This window comes from Pleurodeles waltl, chromosome 3_1, assembly GCF_031143425.1.
Source record: "Pleurodeles waltl isolate 20211129_DDA chromosome 3_1, aPleWal1.hap1.20221129, whole genome shotgun sequence".
In the NCBI taxonomy this organism is placed as follows: Eukaryota; Metazoa; Chordata; class Amphibia; order Caudata; family Salamandridae; genus Pleurodeles; species Pleurodeles waltl.
This window is the reverse complement of record NC_090440.1, coordinates 1,446,468,410-1,446,495,417: the sequence shown is the minus strand read 5'-3', so window position 1 is coordinate 1,446,495,417 and position 27,008 is coordinate 1,446,468,410. Positions and strand designations below refer to the sequence as shown.

The window sequence follows — 27,008 nt, the reverse complement described above, 5'->3', positions numbered from 1 at the left end:
CCTGTAGCTGGAAGTCATGATGAGGGCTTTTGTCCCAGCATGGAGATTGAGAGAGGGATATTCCGAGTGAAAACAGGCCATCAGCCCTCACATCATTTTCTCTCAATTTTTGTGACTGTTTGTAGAGCTTATTGTACTCAGTTAATGAAATTTATGTAATTATTGAAAATCTGAGAATGGTAATTGATGTTATCTAATTAATATAATATTTTTTCTCTTCCCCAGAAAAAGGGAGAGTGCATCCTTACTCAACAAAACGCCACAAACATGTGAGTATCATCTTTTTGGTTGTAGATAATCAAGGAAAGAAATGACCCTTATAGTAGTTTTGATCTTAATTTTAATCTTACTGTACAAATGACCATGCAAATAAAAGTATATTTTACCATACACAAATTAATTTCATCTTTATTTTTCCACTTTTAGAACAAGAGCAGGGAGGATTTCAGAGTGCGAAAAATTGTAGATGAAGAGTTGGATGCGCTGTGTGAAATCCTGCAGAAAGACTTGAAGCAGAAGTCTCACATGGCTGTTGCACCTGCCCTGAACAGTTGCTGCAAGGAAAAAGAAGGTGGTACATTAAATGATTTGCTGGATGTAAACGACAGCTGTACGGGAAGTCAGAAGTGCTATGCCAAACATGGTAGCCATCCACATAAATGTGCACAACCTCACTCTGAAACACCAGAGTGCCTAATTGCTCAAGCTCAACAGCCAGATAGCCTAGGAGCCACAAGGATTCAGGAAGCCTTTTCCAAATACTATACTGATGATACTCCCATTGATATTTCTGTGGTCACCAATCACAGTCCTTCATTTCAATGTTCTGGTGGGCACTATGATCATGTACAGAATTGCCCAGTAGTAGTGACATCTCCAAATCTCTCTTCAGACCAAGATCACTGTGCTTTCTCCGTCTTCCAGTTTCAAATTCTACAAGAAGAACTTCGCCTACATACTCTTCCTCTGGAAGTATTATTTGCTTTGGATGAAAACGGCAATGGGTATGAAAATAATTTCCTTTTCTTCACTCTATAAATCTGAACATTAAAGTTTTTGTGGCAGTAAATCAATCATTTAATTTTGTTTGTTATGATGGTTGCGTCTGTCGCACTTGACTTATTGGAAATACAGTGTGCAAATGGGATTGATGGAGTGAATGATTCAAATCTGATCTTATCTAGGGGTGTGTGAAATGTCCTTTTGTTTACTTACACATAATTCTGGCACGATTATTGGAGTTACACTTAATTATGCAAAATGCAAATCTTTCACCTTGCTCCATATTTTAGTGTGAAATGTGTCCTTGCATCAGTTTTTGACATGAAGATACATTCAATCCAAGCACCACACATAGCAATAGTTCAGATTCTGTTTTTCGCATATGTTTATGGTAAATTTTTGTAACCTCGAATAGTGCTTTTCTTGTTAAATTTTACCAAAAAAGGCACATAATTACTCAAAATGGCTTAATTTCTGGAACTTTGCATAATAAGCGCATTGCGAAATTCCTGAAATTATGGGAACTACGCCAACGCAATTTAAATGTTGCTGAGGCCCAATTTTGTTCCATGGGAATGACTTCAATTGTTTACTATCAACAGTAATCTAAACAAGATTGACCACATTGGATCATGACATAAACCATGTCACTCTAGCCTTCGCCACTCAGGTCACCACTCAGGTCCCAAAGTTCATATAGAGAGGTCCCTTATAGTGGTTATAGATTGCACCCCAACTTTTTGCAACCTGCCTGAAGTTTTGCGATGCACCCCATGTACTAATAGTTTGCTTTGCAATATTTCCAGTCTCAGAAGGTTGCAGAACAAACAGACTAATGAATATTAATTCAGCAGGTACCTATATGTATCTCCCTGTAATTGGCTACAAACAGAGAGATGGGTGCCTACAAGGAACAGAAAAGCACCATCTCCGTATTCCCAAACTAGAAACGTTTATTTTTTAAAGCAGCCCATATCCCTTAGAGGGGATGGTGTTGCTTCAAAATAAATACTATTTTAGTAGAAATCAGTGGAAGAGGGCAATGGCCTCCTGGCCCACTGCCTTTGTCACATTGGGCCGAACAACACAATTCCCCAAGGGGATATTGTCCAAGGGGAAATGGGGACAGTTTCTGCTTTGCAAATGGGTTACCATCTTTTTTGCAGAAAACAGCAACTTATCAATAGTTTGTGGCAGCTGTTGCAGCTGCAAACTATTGATACATCTCGTTATGATTAAGTATTAGAAGGGGACACCACTTTCACTCCCATTTCCAATTATGATGCAGAATGAGTTGATAAGCTTAATTTGTGATTCTGAAAGGGTTTTCTGAATTACAAAATGGGTTTAGTGCATTGAAAATTTTCATTATTTTGTCACGAGCCCTGTGATGTTGTGGATTGGAACCACATCTCTGAATCAATAAAGGGGATTAGTAGATAAAAAAAATGCTTTATAATGGTTACAAACCATCTGGTTTGCAGCCGTTAAAAAGGTTCGTACTTTATTTCGCAGGACTTTTATATCTCTGTCATTAAGTTACATGAATAACACTAGTGGTTTCCAGTCCGTGACAAAATTCTGCCATATTTTGTTTCATTTGCTATAGGTATACTACTCTGAACCAATGAGCCATTCATTTGGTTTAGGTGAAAAGATAAAACAATCCATCATCCACCCCTTGACTTTTGAAGAATTGAGAAGCTGTCCCATAAGTTAAACAATGGGGGCTCATTAAAAAATAAGTGATCAAATCATCAGTCACTATTTTAAGACCTTCATTTGGTGCAGATTTATATATGTTTTGATTTAGCAAAGCTTTTTTCTTTAGCACGTCCAAAACCTGCAACAGATTTTTAGACGACCTCCTGCGAAACCTTTGTGACTTTTCAGTACATGTCCATGTACACTTCGTCACTTGGTACATCATTGAACAAAATAAAAATCCACTGCATGTGTGAAATGTCGTTTTTTTCTCCATGAACAAAAAATCAAACAGGAAGAAGCTCTCAAATTTCCCAAGAAATCGCACTCTTTTCCCTTTTAGTGGAATTTATGCCAGTGCAATATTGTAGCACTGTGAGTAATATTGCATATGAAGAAGGATTTTTGAGTGCAAGATTAGCTTTTTTGAATACTTAGCAGTCATAAATCGAGCCATTTGTGTCTATCACTTTCTTGTGCCTCAATGAATGCCCTTCTGAGATGTTACTGTAATAGCACAGTTTGGAGAGCTCTAGAAGTCATTGCATCAAACTACCTGAGGGATCATAAGAGTAGGATGTGGCTAAGCAGCCTAAGACAGTAGACGCTTACACTCTGAGCTCCTGCCTCACCAATCATATAGTTAAGTTATTCTTGCCATGACGTTTATTTACTTTGCGAGGAGAGGTACTGCAAATAGTCATGCTATGCACCGCAGGGGTGTAGCTAGCGGCAATTCTTAGGCCACAAGTCCTTGCCTCTGGCTGCGCAGCTCTGATGTCCGTGGCCTGTTCAGGACAAGATGACGTCAGCGAGGCTACAGGCTGCGGATACACAGCAAGCGTGGAGCTACGCTGATTGAGCAGCTATGCTCCTGGTTCTGAGAGACGCATCTCACTCCATGCAGACCACACCCCCACCCTTTGCTTTTTAACATCAACGTTGCTCCTTTGGCAAAGGTCAAGAGGTCGCTTGAAATTAAGATTCTATTTTATGCAGACAACACCCAGTTGGTGCTGCCTTTTGTTCAAGAGACAGAATTTACTAAAATTAGATTAGGGTACTGCATGCCTGCCTAGCTAAATGAATGAAGCAACATTTTCTGTAATTGAATAGGGCAAAAACTCAAATTATGATCTTTGGAAAAGCTTACCAGGCTTGGTCATCGGACTGGTTGTCCCAAGAATTAGGTACACCACCCTGCCCTAAAAAGGTAGTCAGAAACTTCAACTTTGTAATAGACAACAAGCTTTCGATGGAAAGCCATATTCAGGCTGCATGTAGTACTTGTTTTGGTATATTACACCATTTTTAGGAAAGTGTTCTCATGGTTGCCTTTGGATTGCAGGAAGACCGTGACTCAGGGACTAACATCTAGTTGCCTGGACTATGGCGACACCTTGCTAGTGGATATGAATCTCTCCCTGATGACTCACCTTCAGATGGTTCAAAATTTGGCAGGCCAAGTGGTCTATCACCTTCCAGTAGGCACCAGACTAGGCCCGATGATGAGATCTTTGTATTGGCTCCCAGTTAGGAAAAGGTGCATATTTAAGTTTCTCAGCCTCACTTACAAGACCATGTATGTGGCTGGCCAATTGCAGCTCCACTTCCATATCCTTGCCGAATGCGAACAACTCAAAACGGTTCCCTCACTACTGGAACAAGCTACCTGTTCACATTTGTTCCACAACATGTTTTGGCTCTTTATAGAGGTTCAAAACCTGTTTTTCAATCTTACTTCTTTCTGAGATTTGAGTTGATTTTGCCTCCTCTTATAACGCCTTAGAACCAGGTTATTCCATACGAAGTAAGCTGTTTTTAGCGCTATACCAAGTATTAGCAAGTATTTATAACTTAACATAACATCCTCTGCTGCCTGTTCACAACCTATGTCGGTGCAGGACCTGAGACTGCAGGGTATACAGGCTTTTTAGTGACACTGGCAGCATAATGGACTTCATTATCGGCTCTCCACATCATGATTCTTAGAAGTGGCTGGGGGTCATTAGCACTTTGTGAAACTGTTAGAAATGGGGTCTTTAGTTGGCAGTCAGGTTACCCCCTGTCCAAGCAAGGACCCTCACTCTAGTCAGGGTAAGTCACACACAATCCAAATGATCCTGTGCCCACCCACTGGTAGCGTGGGACTGAGCAGTCAGGCTTAACTTAGAAGGCAATGTGTAAAGTATTTGTGCAATAAATCATAAACTAACACCATATAGCACCACAAAAATACACCACAGTGTTTAGAAAAAATATATAATATTTATCTGGATAAATGCAGGTAAAAAATGCAATAAGTAAATGTAGAGATATCACTGAAAAGTGATAAAAAGTGTCTTAAGTCTTTTAGAAGCAAACAAAGGGGGTCATTCTGACCCTGGCGGTCATTGACCGCCAGGGTCAACGACCGCGGGAGCACCGCCAACAGGCTGGCGGTGCTCCCAAGGGCATTCTGACCGCAGCGGTATGGCCGCGGTCAGAAACGGAAAACCAGCGGTCTCCCGACGGTTTTCCGCTGCCCTGAGGAATCCTCCATGGCGGCGCAGCTTGCTGCGCCGCCATGGGGATTCCGACCCCCTCACCGCCATCCTGTTCCTGGCGGGTGTGACCGCCTGGAACAGGATGGCGGTGAGGGGTGTCGTGGGGCCCCTGGGGGCCCCTGCAGTGCCCATGCCAATGGCATGGGCACTGCAGGGGCCCCCGTAAGAGGGCCCCTAAAAGATTTTCAGTGTCTGCCATGCAGACACTGAAAATCGCGACGGGTGCTACTGCACCCGTCGCACCCTTCCCACTCCGCCGGCTCCATTCGGAGCCGGCTTCCTCGTGGGAAGGGGTTTCCCGCTGGGCTGGCGGACGGCCTTCTGGCGGTCGCCCGCCAGCCCAGCGGGAAACACAGAATAACCGCGGCGGTCTTCTGACGCCAAGGTTAGAATCACCCCCAAAGTCTCTTTCAAGCATAAAGTACCTGGTTTGCGTGAAAAATCTCCGCAAAAGGGCCACCGAGGAGGAGAAGCGTGGAAACAAAGGGGTGTGCTTCGATTTCTCAGGCCCCACACGGCGATGCCTCATTTAGTTTCCACACAGGGTCGATTTCCGTCGCTCGTCATGGATCCTCTTCAGGTTGCAGGGTTTTCAGATGCCCCGGGGATGGTGTGTGGATTTCCTGCTCTGGCAGGATGAAGTCAAAGGAGCTGCATCACTTCGGTGGGCGTTGACTCAAATTTTCTACCACACGGCAGACGCTGCATCGATTGCTCTCTGGAAGTCGGGCTGCGTCGTTCCGGCCAGGCTATGCATCGATCCAGTGGCCCGTGTGTCGAATTTCCAATCACTACGCTGGCGCTGCGTCGATCTTCTCATTGCGAAGTCAGGCTGCGTCAATCCGGTTCGGCGTGCAGTGAAATTTTCACCGCGGTGCAGGCTGTGCGTAATTTCTGGCAGGGTGTGTGTCGGATTTCGCTGCACAAGGAGTCCTTCTTGAAGAGATGAAGTCTTTTTGGTCCTGAGACTTCAGGGAGCAGAAGGCAAGCTCTATCCAAGCCCTTGGAGAGAACTTGTTCACCACAGCCACAGAGCAGCAAGGCAGCAGGGCAACAGCAAGGCAGCAGTCCTTCACAGAAAGCAGGCAGGTGAGTCCTTTAGGCAGCGAGGCAGTTCTTCTTGGCAGGATGCAGGTTCTGGTTACAAGTTTCTTCTCCAGGAAGTGTCTGAGTTGGAGGGGGCAGAGGCCCTGTTTATATACCCAAATGTGCCTTTGAAGTGGGGGAGACTTTAAAGAGAGGTTTAGGAGTGCACCAAGTCCCTTTTCACTTCAATCCTGTCTGCCATGGTCCCAGTTGGGGGTGTAGCAGTACTTTATGTGAAAGCAGGCCCTCTACCCTCCCAGCCCTGGAAGACCCATTCACAATGCAGATGTGTGCAAGTGAGGCTGAGTATCCTGTGTTTGGGGTGTGTCTAAGTGAATGCACAAGGAGCTATCAACTAAACCCAGACTGACGTGGATTGTAAGGCACAGAAAGATTTAAGTGCAGAGAAATGCTCACTTTCTAAAAGTGGCATTTCTAAAATAGTAATATTCAATCCAACTTCACTAGTCAGCAGGATTATGATTTTATATTACCATTCTGGACATACTAAATATGACCTTCCTACTCCTTTCAGATCAGCAGCTACCACTCAAATAACGTATGAGGGCAGTCCCAATGTTAGCCTATGAAGGGAGCAGGACTCACAGCAGTGTAAAAACGAATTTAGGAGTTTTACAAGGACATGCAAACTACATAGGTACATGTCCTGCCTTTTGCCTACACAGCACCCTGCCCTATGGGTTACCTAGGGCATACCTTAGGGGTGTCCTATTTGTAGAAAAAGGGGAGTATTAGGCTTGCCAAGTACTTTTAAATGCCAAGTCGAATTGGCAGTGAAACTGCATACACAGGCCTTGCAATGACAGGCCTAAGACAAGGTTAAGGGGCTACTTAAGTGGGTGGCACAATCAGGCCCACTAGTAGCATTTAATCTGCAGGCCCTGGCCACATATAGTGTACACTACTAGGGACGTATAGGTAAATTAAATAGTCCAATTGGGTATGATCCAATGTTACCATGTTTAAAGAGAGAGAGCATATGCACTTTAGCACTGGTTAGCAGTGCTAAAGTGCACAGAGTCTAGAAACCAGCAAAAACAGTGTCCAAAAAGTGGAGGGAGGCAGGCAAAAAGTTAGGGGTGACCACCCAAGGCTGTCAGGTCTAACAGAAACCATGCAAACTTCTAACTAACAGTCAAGGGGACATTGTTTCCTTGTGTTCTGCAGCAACATCATTCACCGCTGAAGAACCTACGTATCTGCCCAGAAACATAGACTAATGGGACTATACCATTGATAGTGTATACTCGATCACCCAGATGGAGATGGGCGAAAGAAAGCCCCACGTCAGATAATCATTGGGATGACCAAGCAAGCTCTGGAAATACCCAGATCAGCTAAGACCCTCGTACCAGCATTGAACAAATCCACTGAGATTCTACAACCTATCATGGCATCACACACTGCTTCAGAGCAGAAAAGTAATGCAGTGGCACTGGAGGTGGGACTGCTCTGCTGTAACCACAGAAAGCTATCCAACACCGTGGCTGAAAATGAATCCACATTGGCCGTCGTGAGACCGTCGGTCTCTGACCCATAGCAACCAAAAAATTATAGAACTAAGATAGGAGGTCCACATACTACATGAGAGAGTCAAGAACGAGTGGGGTCAGTCCTGTCACTATAGCATAAGGGTCATAGGCTTCCTAAAAATATATTTTGCTCATTTGCAGAATTGTTTATAGAAACATGGTTCTTCGAACATGTGCTTTTGATTCTTCCCTGTGGAAAGGGCACAAAGGGTCCCAATGCACATCTCATCACTGGGCACATCACCACACCCTATAGTGGCACAAATTTCAGTGTATCAGAACAGAGAGCATCCACTAGCTTGCTCATAAGAATTGCCCATGAAAACTAGAGAACCAAAAAATCCACATATTTCCAGACTTTACCACACCTGTGCACCAAAATAAGCAGAGCTTCCTACAGGCGAAATGGATATGGAAAACTTAGAGTGGTGATGAAGGGTAAAACACACTTTTCATGACCCCAGTCAATTTCTGGGTTTGGCAGTAAGCCACAGGCCACAAAGTTGCGCACATAAAAGAATGCACAGAGAAACCCAAAAGACTGAGGACTGTACCACTATACATGTGACACCTTTAAAGACTCTCACTAAGGAACAAGCTGCGGCTGCAATGGCCACTTTGTTGATGGATCTGCCAGCTCCTAGGATGCTGCTAATGCAATATGGGCTCAGTGACTCAAATACATTGGACAGGGGTCATAATCTTTGATATCAGGTATTGTGCCTGCATCTCAGAAAGGTTCTAACATCACCCCTATGACAACAGATGTTATCTATTGATCCCACCAACGGATGCAACACTGAATCATGTGGTGAACTCAGGATACCAGTCTGGGGTGCTCTGAGGTAAAATCTGCATGGTTCACTGTGGGTGGTAGTTTTTTACAATATACAGCTCTACTGATGCCCACAATGGTGAGGTGGATACCTGAAAGTACATAGAGATATATTTTTCCACTTTGTTTTTCCCCCATATGCTACTGCACAGTTGCGAAAGTGAGAGATTAGAGTTCGAATTGTATAATTTTGTGCTACTTGTTGGTGTTAAGGTAGTGAAAGCATGTTCAACAAATACTGGGGATGTTAATACCAATCCAAATTTGGTTACACGTTGTGGCACATAGCACAATCTTATGCCATCCACTCCTTCGGAACAACCCAAGTTGGGTTTTGCTGCTGGACTGCCACAGGCCATGACACACAGCTGGGCGTCCACCTATCTCTCATCCACACTCCCATTGATTCTGAAATGTGGTGTGTCCCCTGAGGAATTCCCCAGTGTATGGAGGCCAATACATTACTATCACCATCCAGAATTATACTTTTCTATTGTGGAATGTTCGAGGGATGGGTTCACCCATGAAGGAGTACCATATGCAATTCTTCCTTCGGTCTATATGTTTTATGGAGAGCACTTAATTCACATACTCAGGAATACTCATTCTATTCACCCATTCATGACATACATATGCTGTTAGATATTTATAAGGGAACTGAAGATTTAGCTATCAACTGCATTCTGCAGAATACCTGTGCTGCACTGACTCAGGCCATAACCCATTAACTTTCTGGTATAAGAGGGTTACACATGTTGTACCAACATGGAGGTTGCAGCCAGATTCACTAATGGACCCTCCTTGTGGGATGACAACTGGGGAGGACATAGACCTGTAATCAAATTATAACGCTGCCCAGGTTGCTCTGCTTTTTCATGGTACTCCCACGGTCTATTACGGGCCACTCTTCTAGAGATACTGAATGCATTTTGTTGGATTTATCTGGGCCCAACAGAGAAGTGCATATCAATGGACAAAGTGGTCTGCCCATTGTATGCAGAAGAGATGGGGGTGCCCAACCTAGAACTCTACTGCTTAGCTGCCCAGATGGCATGGATGGCACAATGGCTGGCGGTGGAAACAGTCCCCAGATGAACAGACATAATGAACATTACCAGCAATGGTGATTTACTGATGTTTAGCAGGAGAAGGTGGGTAATTAATATAGCAGTTCCTAATGTATTGGTAGGGAATGCTAGCATAAATACACCCTTAAACTAGGGCCTTCTGCCCGTGTTCCCTGAAAATGTCACTGTGGAAAATACCTGAATTGGCTGTAGTGTTTAAGGTACACCCCACTCAAGACTGGTCACTGAATGACGTTACAGTACTAGGAGACCTAAATGGGAATGGTAGACGTACTTTGTTTCAGATGGTGGTGGATTATTATGTCCTGCATGTTGGTCAGGCTCTGACATAAAATGCATTGGTCGACGAGATGGAAATGGTATGGATTACTGGTATGACTGGTATGACCGAGCCCCCGAAATCAGATGCTTTGCATATAATTATTACACAAGGTGCACAGCACACGGCAGCCACATACATACTCAGAGCTTTAACTTCAACCTTCAAGCCTCTCATGACCTCACTTCAGGCGACTAGGAGCATCATCCATGTGAGGAAATAGCGACCGAAGAATGGACAAAGATCTTAGAATACACTAAAACACTAACTAGTAACACAATTTTTAAATATACCCAGCTAAATTACCTACAGCATACCTACCTTTCCCCAATGCGAATAGCCAAAATCTATCCAAGGTGAATATTGACATGCCCCATATGCAAGGCTGATTACACAGATTTTCTCCACATGGTGTGGCACTGTAGTTATACAGGATTATTGGAGGCATTGATTGAGGTCATATGGGACTTTAAGGGAAAGGGACCTGATGTCTGCATTGCAACTTCCCTTCTGGGAAGGTTTGGAAGATCCTACAAAGTCAGGAATGTATCTAGATTTATATATCAGGCCTTGCTCATTGGTAAACGAAACTTGGCAATGCAGTGGAAACCTCCTACGGGCCCAACAATACATAAAATAATACACGGTCTACAGAAGTGGATGATAACAGAGATACAGGTACTATAACCCATTTCACAAAAACAGACACCTCGGGGGAATGACAATTACAGAATGGGACACTATCATCCAAAGCCATAACGAAACATGAGGGGGCCCTCCAAACTCACTCAGGAACTCTCTGGCCAGGATACTGTGCTGGACCCCAACCCGCGCCACGGGGGCGGCGAGGGCTTTTGTTACTCCACTGTAATAATATTGGCAATACACGTCAAAACAGAGATGCATCCTTAATGGACCCGATAATACAACCGGCTACTTACACATGTTATCCACATAGAGCAACACAGGGAGTGGACATGAGATGATGAATGCCAAAACGACATGTCCAGCGAAATACAACACGGGGGGGGGGGGGGGGCACGAGTGTAAACTTCTTAAGAAATGACACTGTTTACAAGGGACGTTGATTTAGATGTGGACCTAACGCACGGGATGTCGGGATGCGCAGAGAGACATGTCATCAGTAATGGCATGTACGGTCTAGCTATATTTAAAGTTTTACCGTTATAGTTAGGAGCTCTATATATGTCAAGGAGTTACCAATTACGGTAACCTAGCTCGTAATGTGCTATAATACATCTGTGTAAAACATGATGACAAATGCATATGTACTGAAACAAAATAAAAAATAAAGAGCTCTTAAAAAATGAAATAAGGGAGGTTCAATTTTTAGAAAGGGTGCACTGGTCCCTAATGCAAGCAATGAACTTGGGACTCTATCCCTTAGTTTCATAATGAAGAAAAAAACAGCCAGTGTTAGGGGTGCTGTGTGGCCCTCGGACCAATGGGCCCCGAGGCCATTGCACCTGCTGCATTAATAGCTGCGCCTCTGGGAAGGTTCGAAGTCTCTGTGCGCTTCGCCGTCACAGTTCCCTGGAAGTAGGTGTGCCTGGCGCTGATATAATCTGATTTATACAGCATAAAAAACAGCTGTTGGTTTGTTGTCTGGCACTGAAAGGCAGTCTGGGGAGCAAATATTTGTTCTGCCTGTCTTGCTCCAGGATTCTAAAGAAAAATGGTTTGCTTTGTGATAAGAAATATCAAGATGTTTAAGGCAAGCCTGGCAGGGGTGTAAGGGACACCTGTGAAGCCCCTGCAGTGCGTGGGGCCTCCGGCCTTCCATACATAAAGGGGGGCCCTCAGCTTCTCAGTTCGAGGGTATTGTGAGGGCCCACTCTTCATTTCCTGCAGGGGGACCCCAAGAGTTCCTTAGCCACTGAAGCCTGGCCTGGACCAGTATGATATTATTTAAAAAACGAATATGAAACAAATAATAACTAATAAAAAGGAATTTTATTTTACCACAGGTTGATTCACAACGCGGTGATCAATGGGAGAAGAGCCCTGGTCTTTGCGCTTGCACAGCAATTAGCTGCTTTCAACATCATTGACATGAAGGATGCACTGAGCAAGGTAAATGTGGCATTTATTTATGTGTGATTTTGTATATCGTGAACGAGAAGACAGAGAGGTTTCCATGAACAGAATGTATTAGAGAACTATTATTTGCGAATGCAAGAAGTCACAATTAAGTCCGGGCAAAACGTGCATAATTGCATTTTTCATTACTTTTGGCATGAGGATGCGTTTATGGTAAAAGCAGTGAACAACTGCACTTCGCGCTAGCAGCAGCTGCTCTCGTTTGGTTTGTTTACGTTCTCTGCATGCTACCTTGAAAGCAACATGTGCCCAAATGAAGGGCCTGATTTAGATAGAGTTTGGTGGAGGGGGTTACTCCGTCACAAGTGTGACCAATGGAGTATTCCCTCGACCAAACTCTAATCAGTCCATTAATCTCAGTGGCATGGCCTAATGGTGGGTCTCAGGAAACAACTGTAAAACAAAATCCCAGAGTTAAGAAAGCTACACAGGTGTAATTTAAATTTCAACCAGGCCTAAATTGTGCAATAGTTACACAATTCTACAGTCAATACAGCATTTTACTTCAAAGCCAGCGGGAATTAATATCCAATGACACCACTTACGCAATCAACTTCCTTGTATTTACACCCTCAAAACATGCTTCACTCTTTCTGTTTATAATAGCGAGTAGAATGCAACCTTTTGGGACTGTGTATTAGTCATGTTAACTTTCTTCCTCTTTCACTCTTTTTTGCACCTCTTTCCCACCGTTTTCTTCTGGATGCACTCAGCGGAGACCGATAAGCAGATAATTATTCCAAACAGACCGTCCATTAAAAAATACAGCTGTAACACCATAGTTCACATCAAGGGTACAATGGATTTGAATTCACAAAACAAAGATGGCGGATAATCAAATCGCAATACACTTGACCATATAGTATCAAGATAGACAATGTACTGTACAAGGTTTACATTGCAAGTTGAAACGGTTGAATGTTGACTGTTGACCCCATAACTGCGTAATAAAAACAATTGGGAAAATCCTAACTCAATCAAATGAATTTGCTGGTGTGAGTAACGACTCACAATCATAAAGCCAAGGGGTCATGTTTACAATAAAGTGGTGCAGAGCACCGCGGCACCAGAATTGGCAGTACCATGCTGCGTCGCCTTAGAAATGAAGGGACGCGCTGTATTAAGAAGAATACGGCGCACCCCTATGTTTCCTCCTGCGCCGGTGCTAAATTTGCTGCTGAGTTCCAATGCAGCCACCCTTATACCATTGTGTAAGGATGGCTGCATTGCAGGGGAGATTGTTTTTGTGCACGAAGGGACACCTCCCTTCACAAAAACAATTTTCAGTGGTGATTTGCTCTTTCTATGCATGCTGTGAAATGCAGCACACATAGAAAGAGCAAAAAACGAGGACAAATTGAAGCATTTCTCCTAGTTGTGTCATGCCCCAGGGGTGGCTTTAGAGTTTGGCGCTGCCTCAGATTTACTAAATATTGTAAATCTGGGGCAGCGTCAAAAGTTAATGGGTGCTGCTGTGGAACGCCCACAGCAACACACATTGCACGCCCTTTCCAGGCAAAGTGCTTAGTGTGGAAGGGTCATATTTAGAAGGTGGCATTAAGCCAAAAAAAGTGTCTTAAAGCCGCCTTGTAAATAGGAAAGGTGACGCTCTGGTGGTGCTAGGGCTGTATCTCTTTGACTCTCTTATTGCTCCTTGTTTGTAGACAGCGTTACATTTGGCTGCGGAACGGAACCAACACTTGATGGTGAGAGACTTGCTTTTCCTGGGAGCCAATGGAAATGAGGTAGACCATTCAGGAAAGACAGCACTACACATCTGTGCAGAACATGGCTACTGGAGGGTTCTAGAGGTGCGTCAAAGCATTATCACCTTCAAATCAAACATGTTCTTTGTATCTAACTATAATGCACACTGACCATAAACTATAATTCATGCGCATGATCAACTTTCATAGATTTGTCATGCATAACCTTTAAACTGGTACTTTACAAAATATACAGGCTTCTAGTGGTTTGATTCAGCAGGCTGAATCGCTTAACTATGATGGAGTGCTAAGTAGCATCTTCTCAGTAGTGTAAAGTACTAAACTCAGTGTTACAAAAACAAATAAAAAAAAAATCTAAGCTCTACATCTCAACTTCCTGTTACCTGCCTTGCTTCAAAGTCCCCCCCAAAAGAAATACTGTTTCCCTATGATAGGACAAAGAATAATGAACTTTACTCTTCTGTCTCACAACGTAACTCAAAGGCACTTAATGCTGAGGATGTCCAGAATATCAGTTAATAATACTGCCATAGGACTGATGCCAGATGTATGTATGTATGTATGTATGTATGTATATAGATATGCGCCTGGGTTTTCTACAGTGTGAAGCTAGCCAAAAGACAGTGGAGTGTATATTGCTGAAGTCAAGTATAAAGTCATTGAGTGCTAGGAGAGGAAGCTGAGTTGTGGACAGGTAATACATGTGTGTACCTAACAAACACAGATATAGGACAGATGATTATTTCAAATCCATGCAACAACCACCATACCTTGTTTTCACCTACCACTTGTTCTTACAACACTACTTTCGGGTTCAGTTAATAAAATATGTTTATTTGAAGCGTAGTTCATTAACTAAAGTCTGTAAATAATTCCATTGAACATAGTAGAATATCCTATAAAATAAAACCCATAATTCAAACATCTCATACATAAATATAAATCAGGCTCTTTGTGTGATGGACTCAGTTTGGCCCAGACAGGCTAATCCTGGGGTTACAGTAATATAAATTCATGTGCATGATTTTAGATGAAACTTTTTGAGGTGTGTCCATTATTGTCATGCGAAAGACAGGTCTAACTCACTTTTTCAGGAGAAACACCGGCATGTGTAGAATAAATACCAGCTACAGTATTTGTATGTATGTGTGTATCATGTGACGACCCTGACTATGTGGGATGGGTCCGGCTCAAAGATGGCACTCTGCTTTAATTCATCACATCATCCACCTCTTAATTGCTTTGCCATGTTTCATTAAAAAACGGGTTAATGTAAAAGTGTAACTATTTCTGAAAGCTTAACCGTTTCTCTTCTGTTTTATCAGATGTTTAGAAAGAGTCAAGACGAAGGACTTCATTTTCAAGTTGATGCAATTGACCATAATGGTGAGTTTGAGTACACTGCAAGACAAATAAGTACATCATTTATAAAACTTTCAAGAATACTTTACCACCCTTCAAACAAACTTACTGTATTATATATGACTCAAAAGGAGCACATGTTAACACTCTAGTATTGATAATAACGGATTACGCCCAAGGTTTTAGCCTATGATAACTACAAAAATAATAATTAATATTATTTAAGAGACCTTCATTTTGGGTTTTAGTTTGATTTAGCATGTAAAGACTATCAGGCACATTTTTCATGGCCATCTGATTGGAGAGAAGGCTATGTTCAAGCCGGTTCTACGAATGCTCATCCAGTTCTGAGATTAAGAGCTACAGGCCTAGGCAAACGTATTTGTAGAAACAGACTCAACAGATATTCAGGTGATTACGAACCGACAAAATAGAAGAACTTCATTCTGCAACACAATACTCCTAAAATGTGTGAATACTGATAGGTAGCTAGAGACCAGTCACTGAGTGGCAGCTACGAGGGGCTCAGTTCACAAAAGTAAACTTGGACCTGAAGTCTAAGTTTATCCCTGAAGTCCAAGAACCCAATTCACAAAGGTAAACCTAAAGTATAAATTTACCTCTGTGAATTTAGCCTTAGGCTTCAAGTCTAAGGTTAGGGCTAGACTTCGGGTCTAAACTTAGACTTCAATTATTTTTTCTTTGTGAATCGGGGCCTGAGAGAGGGAGGAAATAATATTTAGCTTTTTGAGGGTCTAACCTTCCTTGCAGTATAAAAATGTGTTTTGGAAAAAGATTTGTAGTGGATTTTGGATCCCAAATAACATTTGAGAGCCTAATTGACCCTCGAGCATCTCCAGGTCACTTTGAAAGTGAGAATGTCACCCTTGAATATTTACGGCTCAGTGCCTTAATAAAAGTTTGGTCTGGCCGTCAAAATACTATTGTTGCAGTTCGGTGGAAGGACTCATGCAAAGGATGGCTGGTCATGCTCAGTTGCTCATTGGTAACTGGTAAGAATGAAGTTAAATCTTTACCCAGACAGTGTCAACATGTGAAAAAATTACAAAACAATGAAGTAATACTACCAAACGATGTGCTGCATTAGGTTGCTTAATTGGTCTTTTCTTGCAGCATAATTCAGTCAACTGTACCACATACCGTTAGTAGTCCAGGTCACAGGTAGCTTGTAACTTTAATGCACATTGATTTTTTTTCATTTTAGTAGCTACTCCCAAATAATAGAATCAACTTAATGTCTGATTATGAAAAGGTTAGGCCGGACACGCTCTAATCTTGTAGACTCGGATAGCATCTAAAAGGTTTTAAGAATATTTGATGTATTTGCGCTCTACAAACCTAGGAGGAAGCAAAAGGATTTCAACTACAGATTGGGAAATAATCTGAAAATGACGTAACACATTTCATATTCAACTATTAAAGTTTTTAAGATGATGTTGAAGCCAGCCAGCGAGTACCAAAGATACTAAACATGATGCACGAGTATTGCCTTTCTGAATGACTGTCTTCAGGAGTAAGAGTCTGCTCTGGACAACCATATTCTGTGTTTGGGACCATATGCATGAATGTAGCTTCCGTATCAGCGGGAGTCTGTAGAGGTAGCGTTAGCACTATTACATCTGTACCAATAAGATTTCAGTAAGTGTTTGTATGTTGAGGGCCATTAACATTTACTCAGATTTCAGAAGTTTTCCCAGTGTGCATTGTTCATGTCCCTAATGCCGACCTGGATTTGGCACAGTTGAAATGCGTTATCCGGATATGCAATGGTATCATATTTCTGTACAAATCAATTGTGCATTTTCAATGCTCATTGGATGTAACTCTGCCATACATGTTGACAAATCAGCCACTCTAACGAGGATTGTTGATTCAACACTGCGTCTGCTAAATTTACTATGGAATCTTAGAAGAGTGGGCAGTAGAGCACGGGAACTTTCCACTGATAGAAGAAATGTCATTGTCCCAATTGAAAATCAGCAACTTCCTTCACAAAGATACATTTAAGTTTTTTTTGTTGGTTTACCCTTACCGCCCTTCACTAAATTAATTGTATATTTATGTATGCATATTTAATTTCTCTGGCCACAAAGTCAGATTCTGAGCTGCCTGTCTGATTCTTCCGTAGGTTTAACCCCCTTACAGTATGCTATCCAAGGGCAATATGAAGCGGTGAAAGAGCTTCAGAGAAATGACTTGACCGCCGACACTCAAAAACATCTCATTTTCAAGAAAGATCAAATGTACGAAGCAGTAAGCTGCTTACTATGCATGGGTGCAGATCCCGTTTCGGAGGTAAGTGTAACTTCTACACACTCAAATCTCGTTACTATATAATGCATTCGGAAGCAACATACTCTTCCAGTCCAAATCAATTTATTAAATAAAAATTGTAAATTAGGGCCGTGTCACAATTTAAGGATACTGCCTTTCCACGGGCGATGGAACCACATCACATTTAAGTCATTAGATTGTGGTCAGTACATCCGGAATAATTTCCCCATGCGTCACTTTGCAGGTACATTAAAACCTTTCTTTAAGAGTACTATATGTATATATTTATATATATAGAAAGATCGATAGATAGTTAGATAGATAGATAGAAAGATAGATAGATAGATAGATAGATAGATAGATAGATAGATAGATAGATAGATAGATAGATAGATAGATAGATAGATAGATAGATAGATAGATAGATAGATAGATAGATAGTGTCTGGGTGGGTTAGTGAGTGGGAGCATGAGACTCTCAGTGAGTCTGTAAATGCTTCCATCACTGTCTGAGAGTGGATGTCTGTAGTTTTTTTTGTTGGTGTTGATATTCGCAAAGGTGTTGCAACTTTACACAGGAGGGCCCGTGCTGAGCGTTGTGATTTATTCATGATTATCGCAACACTTGACGTAAAAAATATTTTAATGTCTTAATTAGACCACTGTAGTGTCCTTCAAACTGTGCTTTGGAAGTTTGAGTCCAGTTGGACTTATTTTCCTCTTTTTTTAAAAATAAAAACAGATTATTATATTTTTTTAAAAATAACAAACACATTTTTAAATTTAAATTGTACACAAATATCTCATTCTAAGTATATCAGACATCAAAGCCTAAAAATCTCTCTCTCTCTCTCACTTTCTTTCTCTCTTTCTGTCTCTCTTTCACATAATTTCTTACACTCACACACCAACTCAGATACTTATGCACCCACTCACACACCCACTCAGACCCTGAGAAAAGTGGGGCATCCCAAAAAGCATTTCCCCCTTGCAATTTCTCATAGGTATATGACTACAGCCCAAACCACTGAACAGAACTACACAAAACTTAGCAGAAAGCTGGATCTTGGTCAACAAAGACCTATTTGAGTTATTTGGTGTAAATCTGTTCAGTAGTTTTGAACTTATAAAAGTAGAAATATGTATGTATATCTAGAGATGCGGATCCAGTGGCCAACAGCAATGCTGTGATAGGCTGGCCGCAACCTGATAGGAAAGTTGCAGCCGCCATTTTGTCAAAAGAGACATGATTCACAAGGATGGGGGATAACAATAAACTATGATTTAAGGGGTCAGCATAGAGGTATCCTAACCTCATAGGTGTGATGGAGGGATCTCTGAGGGACCCTTCATGGGCAAGAAGTTGCCCAAACACATTATTTGAGGCTTGCAAGAATTTGCAGATCCACCACTGTGCTCAGCAAGGCCCTCCATGTGAATTCATGATGGATCCAATGATACAGGGCCCAATTAAAAAAATACACCCACTCACATCCCACTCACAGACTCACTCACACACCCATACAATTTCTCACACACTCAGTCACGCAACTGTACAGCCACTCACACACCCACTCACACACCCATTCTCATACACACCCCCTCTCACACTCATCAAACCACTACCACACCCACTCAACTCATAGACCCACATAGCTGCTGACACGCTCACTTACACAGCCGTTCACACACTCACACACACACTTGCACACCCATTCACACATCCACTCACACACTCATTCACACATACGCCCACTCACAGACCCACAAAACCACTACCACACCTGCTCATAGACCCACACAGACACTCACACGCCAACTCACACACCCATTCACACACAAACCCTCTCAGTCAGATAACCATTTTCACACTCCTGCACCAACTCACTGATCCACAAAACCACTCCTGCACCCACTCACAGACCTACACAGTCACTCACACACCCACTCACACACTCATTCACAAACTCATACAGCCAGTCACAGACCCACAAAACCACTACCACTCCAACTCACACACTTGCCTATATCTTTGGTGACTCTTGACAAATCTTCACAAAAGTTCCATACAGTCACGTGAGCTGCTGTCTGGAAAGTTTTAGGGTGACATTTGGAGCGTTTCCAATGTTAATTCCCATAGGAAAAATTGAACAGCGATAGTGCAAAACCACTGGACAGAATCACACCAAATTTGACAGAAACCTCCCCAGGGCAAATACTAAATAATGTAAAGGGGGTTCATTTCACAGTCCCAAACCCCAGGGATCGCCACCTTCCTGGGGCTACCTCCACATTGGTGGGGGGGGCCTGTTTAGGAGCCATTGCTGACCTTTCGGACCGCCACCCCCCCAAGTCTAGCTCCTGCTGTGTCCTGGGATGTCCACCCTGTGACATAGCTGTTTGCTGTGCCTTGGTTGCAGCTTTAAAGCTGCAGCCAAGTCACAGAAAAACAATCCAGTTTCTAATAGCGGGACCTGTCAAGCAGGTTCCACTGTCAGAAAGTGGATGCTTCATCTCTGTTCCCTGCATGGAGGGATGCGTGCAGGGAGCAGAAATGAAAGATTTGCTTTAGCAACCACGGAGCTGCAGCTTAAATCAGCTGCTTAGTTGCCTAAGCAACGGGACCACAGGAGAGGCCTTGATGTTTCTCATACGGTCCCAGATAGCCCATAAGGGCACTGAAAAATAATAATAAAGAAAACAAATAATGTAGGGTCCCAGATAGCCCATAAAGGGCTAAAATAAAAGGCATTAAAAAAAAGAATAGCTCCCTGTAAAGGTCAGAGACCTTCACTCTTGAGCATTGATGACTCGAGTCCAGCCGGACTAATTTCCCGCCTTTTTTTTTTTTTACTATAAATGTTTAAGGCTCATGCAGAAAGGTGACCTTATTCTTTTTAAGTGACAAATACATTTTTCTTTTCAATTTGTACAGAAGTATATTGTTAGAAATGGGGTTTTTGGTTGGCAGTCAGGTTACCCTCTGTCCAAGCAAGAACCCTCACTCTAGTCAGGGTAAGTCACACACAATCCAAATTATCCTGTGCCCACCTTCTGGTAGCTTGGCACTGAGCAGTCAGGCTTAACTTAGAAGGCAATATGTAAAGCATTTGTGCAATAAATCATACAATAACATACTATAGCACCACAAAAATACACCACACAGTGTTTAGAAAGATATATAATATTTATCTGGGTATTTGCAGGACAAAACGATCAAAGATGCAATACGAATTTGTATCACTAAAAAGTGATAGGAAGTGTCTTAAGTCGTTAAAAAGTAAACAAAGTCTCTTTCAAGCACAAAGTACCTGGTTTGGAGTGGAAAATCTCCGCAGAGGGCCGCAGAGGAGGAGATGCGTGGAAAAATGGTGTGTGCGTCGGTTTTGTCCCTTCACACACCGACTTGAGTCGTTATTTTTCACACGAGGAGACGTGTGTCGTTCTGCGGGAAGAAAAATGGTGTGTGCGTCGGTTTCGCCCCTTCACACACGGACTTGCATCGTTATTTTTCACTCGGGGAAGACGTGTGTCGTTTTCCGGCATGCGGGCCGTCTCCTTCTATGGTTCGCAGGATTACCAGATGTCCCAGGGTCTGTGCGTGGATTCCTTGGCTTGTTATCCGGCTGCGCGTCGTTCCGGGAGGCTGTGCATGTAATTTTCTATCTCACCGCAGGCATCGCGTCGATTTCCTCTCTGGAAGTCGGGCGGCGTTGTCCAGGACAGGCCGTGCATCGAAGTTCCGGTCACACAGTAGGCGTCGCGTCGAGTGGTGTCTTTCTGGATCGGCATGCAGCGATTTTCTCACCGCAGAGCAAGCTGTGCATCAAATTTTTCGGCGCACAAGGAGTAAAAATGAAAAAGAGAAGTCTTTTGGGTCCTGAGACTTAAGGGAACAGGAGGCAAGCTCTATCCAAGCCCTTGGAGAGCACCTTTGCAGCCAGACAAGAGTTCAGCGAGGCAGCAGGCCAACAGCAAGGCAGCAATCCTTTGTAGAAAGCAGACAGGTGAGTCCTTTGAGCAGCCAGGCAGTTCTTTTTGACAGGATGCAGGTTCTGGTTGAGGTTTCTTCTCCAGCAAGTGTCTGATGAGGTAGGGCAGAGGCCACGTTTTATACTAAATTGTGCCTTTGAAGTGGGGGTGACTTCAAAGAGTGGTTAAGAAATGCACCAGGTCCCCTTTCAGTTCAATCCTGTCTGCCAGGGTCCCAGTAGGGGGTGTGGCAGTCCTTTGTGTGAGGGCAGGTCCTCCACCCTCCCAGCCCAGGAAGACCCATTCAAAATGCAGATGTATGCAAGTGAGGCTGAGTACCCTGTGTTTGGGGTGTGTCTGAGAGAATGCACAAGGAATTGTCAACTAAATCTAGCCAGACGTGAATTGTAAGGCACAGAAAGATTTAAGTGGAAAGAAATGCTCACTTTCTAAAAATGGCATTTCTAGAATAGTAATATTAAATCCGACTTCACCACTCAGCAGGATTTTGTATTACCATTCTGGCCATACTAAATATGACCTTCCTGCTCCTTTCAGATCAGCAGCTGCCACTTCAACAATGTATGAGGGCAGCCCCAATGTTAGCCTATGAAGGGAGCAGGCCTCACAGTAGTGTAAAAACGAATTTAGGAGCTTTACACTACCAGGACATATAAATTACACAGGTACATGTCCTGCCTTTTACCCACAGAGCACCCTGCTCTAGGGGTTACCTAGGGCACACATTAGGAGTGACTTATATGTAGAAAAGGGGGAGTTTTAGGCTTGGCAAGTACTTTTAAATGCCAAGGTGAAGTGGCAGTGAAACTGCACACAGAGGCCTTGCAATAGCAGGCTTGAGACAAGGTTAAGGGGCTACTTGAGTGGGTGGCACAACCAGTGCTGCAGGCCCACTAGTAGCATTTAATCTACAGGCCCTAGGCACATATAGTGCACTCTACTAGGGTCTTACAAGTAAATTAAATAGCCAATCATGGATTAACCAATAAACAGTACAATTTACTCAGAGAGCATATGCACTTTAGCACTGGTTAGCAGTGGTAAAGTGCCCAGAGTTCAAAAGCCAACAACAACAGGTCAGAAAAAATAGGAGGAAGGAGGCAAACAGTTTGGGGATGACCCTGTCAAAAAGCCAGGTCCAACATGACCCCCCACCAGCCCAAAGCCAGGGGAGAACAATCACTATCCTGATGTACTTCCCTGTTTGAGGCGATAGAACAAGGACCCAGGCCCACAACAGCAGGGGCATGCTCCAGTTCTTTGCCTTCCTGACTCCAATTGGATCCCTCTGTCCATACTCTCAGGGCCCACTAAGCCAACCCATGGGGAACCTTTCTCCTTACCTGCGGATACCATCTGTGCAGCACCTAACCTTACTTTGCTCACAGATGTATCCCAGGAGCAGGATAGTACCACCAGGACCAACACAGTGGTGTTGCCCACTCTACCCCTGGGGTGTGACACTTTTCCCCTCCCCGGGGATAAATCTGTCCAGCCGGACAGCAAGCCACAGTGGTTACTGACAGCTGTCAGGAAGGAGAGCCAGGCCCCAGGCCTCTCAAAGCTCTCCAACCACTGTGGCTGTGGAGAGTGGAGGGCGGTAGCCCCAGGTGCTGGGCACCCTTTAACCACTCTCCCTTCCACCAGGTCAGGGATGACAGCCTGAACCTGGTCCTCCCCTCTGAGGCTCTGTACCCTCCCTCCTGGATTGGTACCCCCAAAGTCCAACATGGTCAGGGTGCTTATAGAAGCCGCCCTGCACCATTCCTCCACCAGTGCAGGGCTGTTAACCTGCAACTGGCCCTCCAACCTGGGGTCTGTACCTTCAGGTTGGACTAGTGCCTGGGGTGAGGCTTCGCTCCCCCTGCCCTCCCTTCTGGGGTCCAGCACCCTCCAACTAGGAGTGGCCTCCTCAGAAGACAACATGGTAGGGGCACTGTTATCAGTAGCCCCTCCCTCCAGGTCTTGGGGGACACCCTGAACCTGGTCTTCCAGCCCAGGGTCTGTACCCTCAGACTGGATCACTGCCTGGAAAACCAGACTTTCTGGGGCGCACACCTATCCCCCACCAGGTCAGAGTTTAACCTCTGAACCTGGCCATCCAACCCAGAGTCACCACCCTGAGGTTGATCAATTGCCTGGCACACCAGGACTTCTTGGGGGGCACACTGACCCCCCACAAGGCAAGAGTTTAACCCCTGAACCTGGTCATCCAACCCAGAGACACCACCCTGAGGTTGAACAATTGCCTGGCATGCCAGGACTTCCTGGGGGGGCACACTCACCCCCCACAAGGGACACACCGTCCCCAAGGGCCACACAACAGTCTGGTTGGCGCATGTCTTCTGACCTCTTCCCATCCGGCAGAGTCTGGATCTCCCCCAAGCCAGAAACAGTTTCACCTGGGTCATTCCTGGGGTCTCTGCTCTCAGAGCTGACCCCTGACTCTCCAGGACCTCCACTGGGGTCTGCAACCCCCTCTCAACCCTCTGTCTGGACTTCTGCACCCCCTCCCTAGGAGTGGTATTGCCAGGCACCAGAACTGGTGGGATGCTGGCTACAGTCACCCCCCCAAGTTCTTCTGACCCTGCGGGCCTCCGTCAACAGGTGGCCGTATGGTACAGGCTAGGCTTCCCTCCTGGTGTTCCCTCATGGAACCCTCTAGGACCTACCTGGGACACTACAATCCTCTCCCACCTCCCTTGGTTGGGAAACACCTAGACCACTCCCTTAACGAGCACCCCCGAATGCCTCTTCAGACTCTCTGGTATTCACCCAGAAGTCTGCCTCCATTGTAAGCTCCCTGGGGTCAGAGAACTCACACTCCACCTGGTGTTGGCGTAGCTCTGGAAAATAAGGACCAGACATATGCTCTCCAGCAATTACATCATTCTGCCCTTCACGTGTATTAACCACAGTACCCTTCACCCAACCATCCAGTACTCAGCCTTGAAAAAGCACTCTACATCACCCTCCAGAGACTGGTGAGACAGTATCTGACTGTCCCTGACACTCAACCCATACTCTTCTGGGATGTCTCCACACTCTATATCCAGGACGTCCACCAGGGTGGAACCCTTTTCCCTGTCACTCTCTTCTAGAGCCAGTAAAGTGTCCCTCCCCCCAGTAGGAATATGACTCCCGGTGCCAGATCCCCAATCCTTCTCAGGGACCCTGTGCATAACGGGAACTACCTCATACTCTTAAACCGCCTGGGGTGTGTCATCTCCCTTCTTCAAGTTGGGCACCACATCTCTGGGCTTGTGCCCTCCTTCAGCAGTACAGGATGCAAGATTTTTGCTGCCACCATCTGAAATGGACTCAGCCCTTCCGGCTTCCAGTTTCAGCTCTTCACAGCTCAGTTCTTGAGCTGCAATCCTTTCTTTTTCCAGGCTTAAGACTCTTGCTGCCTCAGCCCTTTCAATAAAGTAATCTAGCTCCTCCAGCGACCGCTCTGCCTCTAGGAGCCATTCATCTCTCACTGGTTCTCTTTCCTCATCTGAGTAGTCCTCCTCCTCATCTGCTCACCCTCTGGTAGCTTGGCACTGAGCAGTCAGGCTTAACTTAGAAGGCATTGTGTAAAGCATTTGTGCAATAAATCATACAATAACATAATATTGCACCACAAAAATACACCACACAGTGTTTAGAAAGATATATAATATTTATCTGTGTATTTGCAGGTCAAAACGATCAAAGATGCAATATGAATTTGTAAAGATATCACTAAAAAGTGATATGAAGTGTCTTAAGTCTTTAAAAAGTAAACAAAGTCCCTTTCAAGCACAAAGTACCTGGTTTGGAGTGGAAAATCTCAGCAGAGGGCCGCAGAGGAGGGGATGCGTGGAAAAATGGTGTGTGTGTTGGTTTCGCCCCTTCACACACGGACTTGCGTCGTTATTTTTCACTCTGGGAAGACGTTCGTCGTTTTCCGGCACGCGGGCAGACTCCTTCTATGGTCCGCGGGATTACCAGATGTCCCAGGGTCTGTGCGTGGATTCCTCGGCTTGTTATCCGGCTGCGCGTCGTTCCGGGAGGCTGTGCGTGTAATTTTCTATCTCACGGCAGGCGTTGCATTGATTTCCTCTCTGGAAGTAGGGCGGCGTTGTCCAGGAGAGGCCGTGCATCGAAGTTCCAGTCGCACAGTAGGCGTCACGTCAAGCGGCGACTTTCTGGATCGGCGTGCGGCGATTTTCTCACCGCAGAGCAAGCTGTGCGTCAAATTATTTGCCGCACGAGGAGTAAAAATGAAAAAGAGAAGTCTTTTGGGTCCTGAGACTTCAGGGAACATGAGGCAAGCTCTATCCAAGCCCTTGGAGAGCACTTTTGCAGCCAGACAAGAGTTCAGCAAGGCAGCAGGCCAACAGCAAGGCAGCAGTCCTTTGTAGAAAGCAGACAGGTGAGTCCTTTGAGCAGCCAGGCAGTTCTTTTTGGCAGGATGCAGGTTCTGGTTGAGGTTTCTTCTCCAGCAAGTGTCTGATGAGGTAGGGCAGAGGCCCTGTTTTATACTAAATTGTGCCTTTGAAGTGGGGGTGACTTCAAAGAGTGGCTAAGAAATGCACCAGGTCCCCTTTCAGTTCAATCCTGTCTGCCAGGGTCCCAGTAGGGGGTGTGGCAGTCCTTTGTGTGAGGGCAGGCCCTCCACCCTCCCAGCCCAGGAAGACCCATTCAAAATGCAGATGTATGCAAATGAGGCTGAGTACCCTGTGTTTGGGGTGTGTCTGAGTAAATGCACAAGGAGCTGTCAACTAAATCTAGCCAGACGTGGATTGTAAGGCACAGAAAGATTTAAGTGCAAAGAAATGCTCACTTTCTAAAAGTGGCATTTCTAGAATAGTAATAGTAATTCTGACTTCACCAGTCGGCAGGATTTTGTATTACCATTCTGGCCATACTAAATATGACCTTCCTGCTCCTTTCAGATCAGCAGCTGCCACTTCAACAATGTACGAGGGCAGCCCCAATGTTAGCCTATGAAGGGAGCAGGTCTCACAGTAGTGTAAAAACGAATTTAGGAGCTTTACACTACCAGGACATATAAACTACACAGGTACATGCCCTGCCTTTTACCCACACAGCACCCTGCTCTAGGGGTTACCTAGGGCACACATTAGGAGTGACTTATATGTAGAAAAAGGGGAGTTTTAGGCTTGGCAAGTACTTTTAAATGCCAAGTCGAAGTAGCAGTGAAACTGCACACACAGGCCTTGCAATAGCAGGCCTGAGACAAGGTTAAGGGGCTACTTGAGTGAGTGGCACAACCAGTGCTGCAGGCCCACTAGTAGCATTTAATCTACAGGCCCTAGGCACATATAGTGCACTCTACTAGGGTCTTACAAGTAAATTAAATAGCCAATCATGTATAAACCAATCAACAG

The 27,008-nt window shown here is 44.4% G+C and overlaps 1 protein-coding gene across 1 annotated transcript in view; it reads left to right on the top strand.

Annotated features, from left to right (window-relative positions):
• Positions 1–27,008, top strand: part of LOC138283591 (uncharacterized) — a 47,732-nt gene that overhangs the window by 5,744 nt on the left and 14,980 nt on the right. Inside the window, exons 3-8 of the mRNA XM_069221530.1 lie at positions 226–269; positions 427–1,004; positions 12,122–12,227; positions 13,919–14,065; positions 15,307–15,367; positions 17,493–17,659. Coding sequence (XP_069077631.1) covers positions 226–269; positions 427–1,004; positions 12,122–12,227; positions 13,919–14,065; positions 15,307–15,367; positions 17,493–17,659 — 1,103 coding nt within the window. The remainder of the gene's footprint in view (positions 1–225; positions 270–426; positions 1,005–12,121; positions 12,228–13,918; positions 14,066–15,306; positions 15,368–17,492; positions 17,660–27,008) is intronic.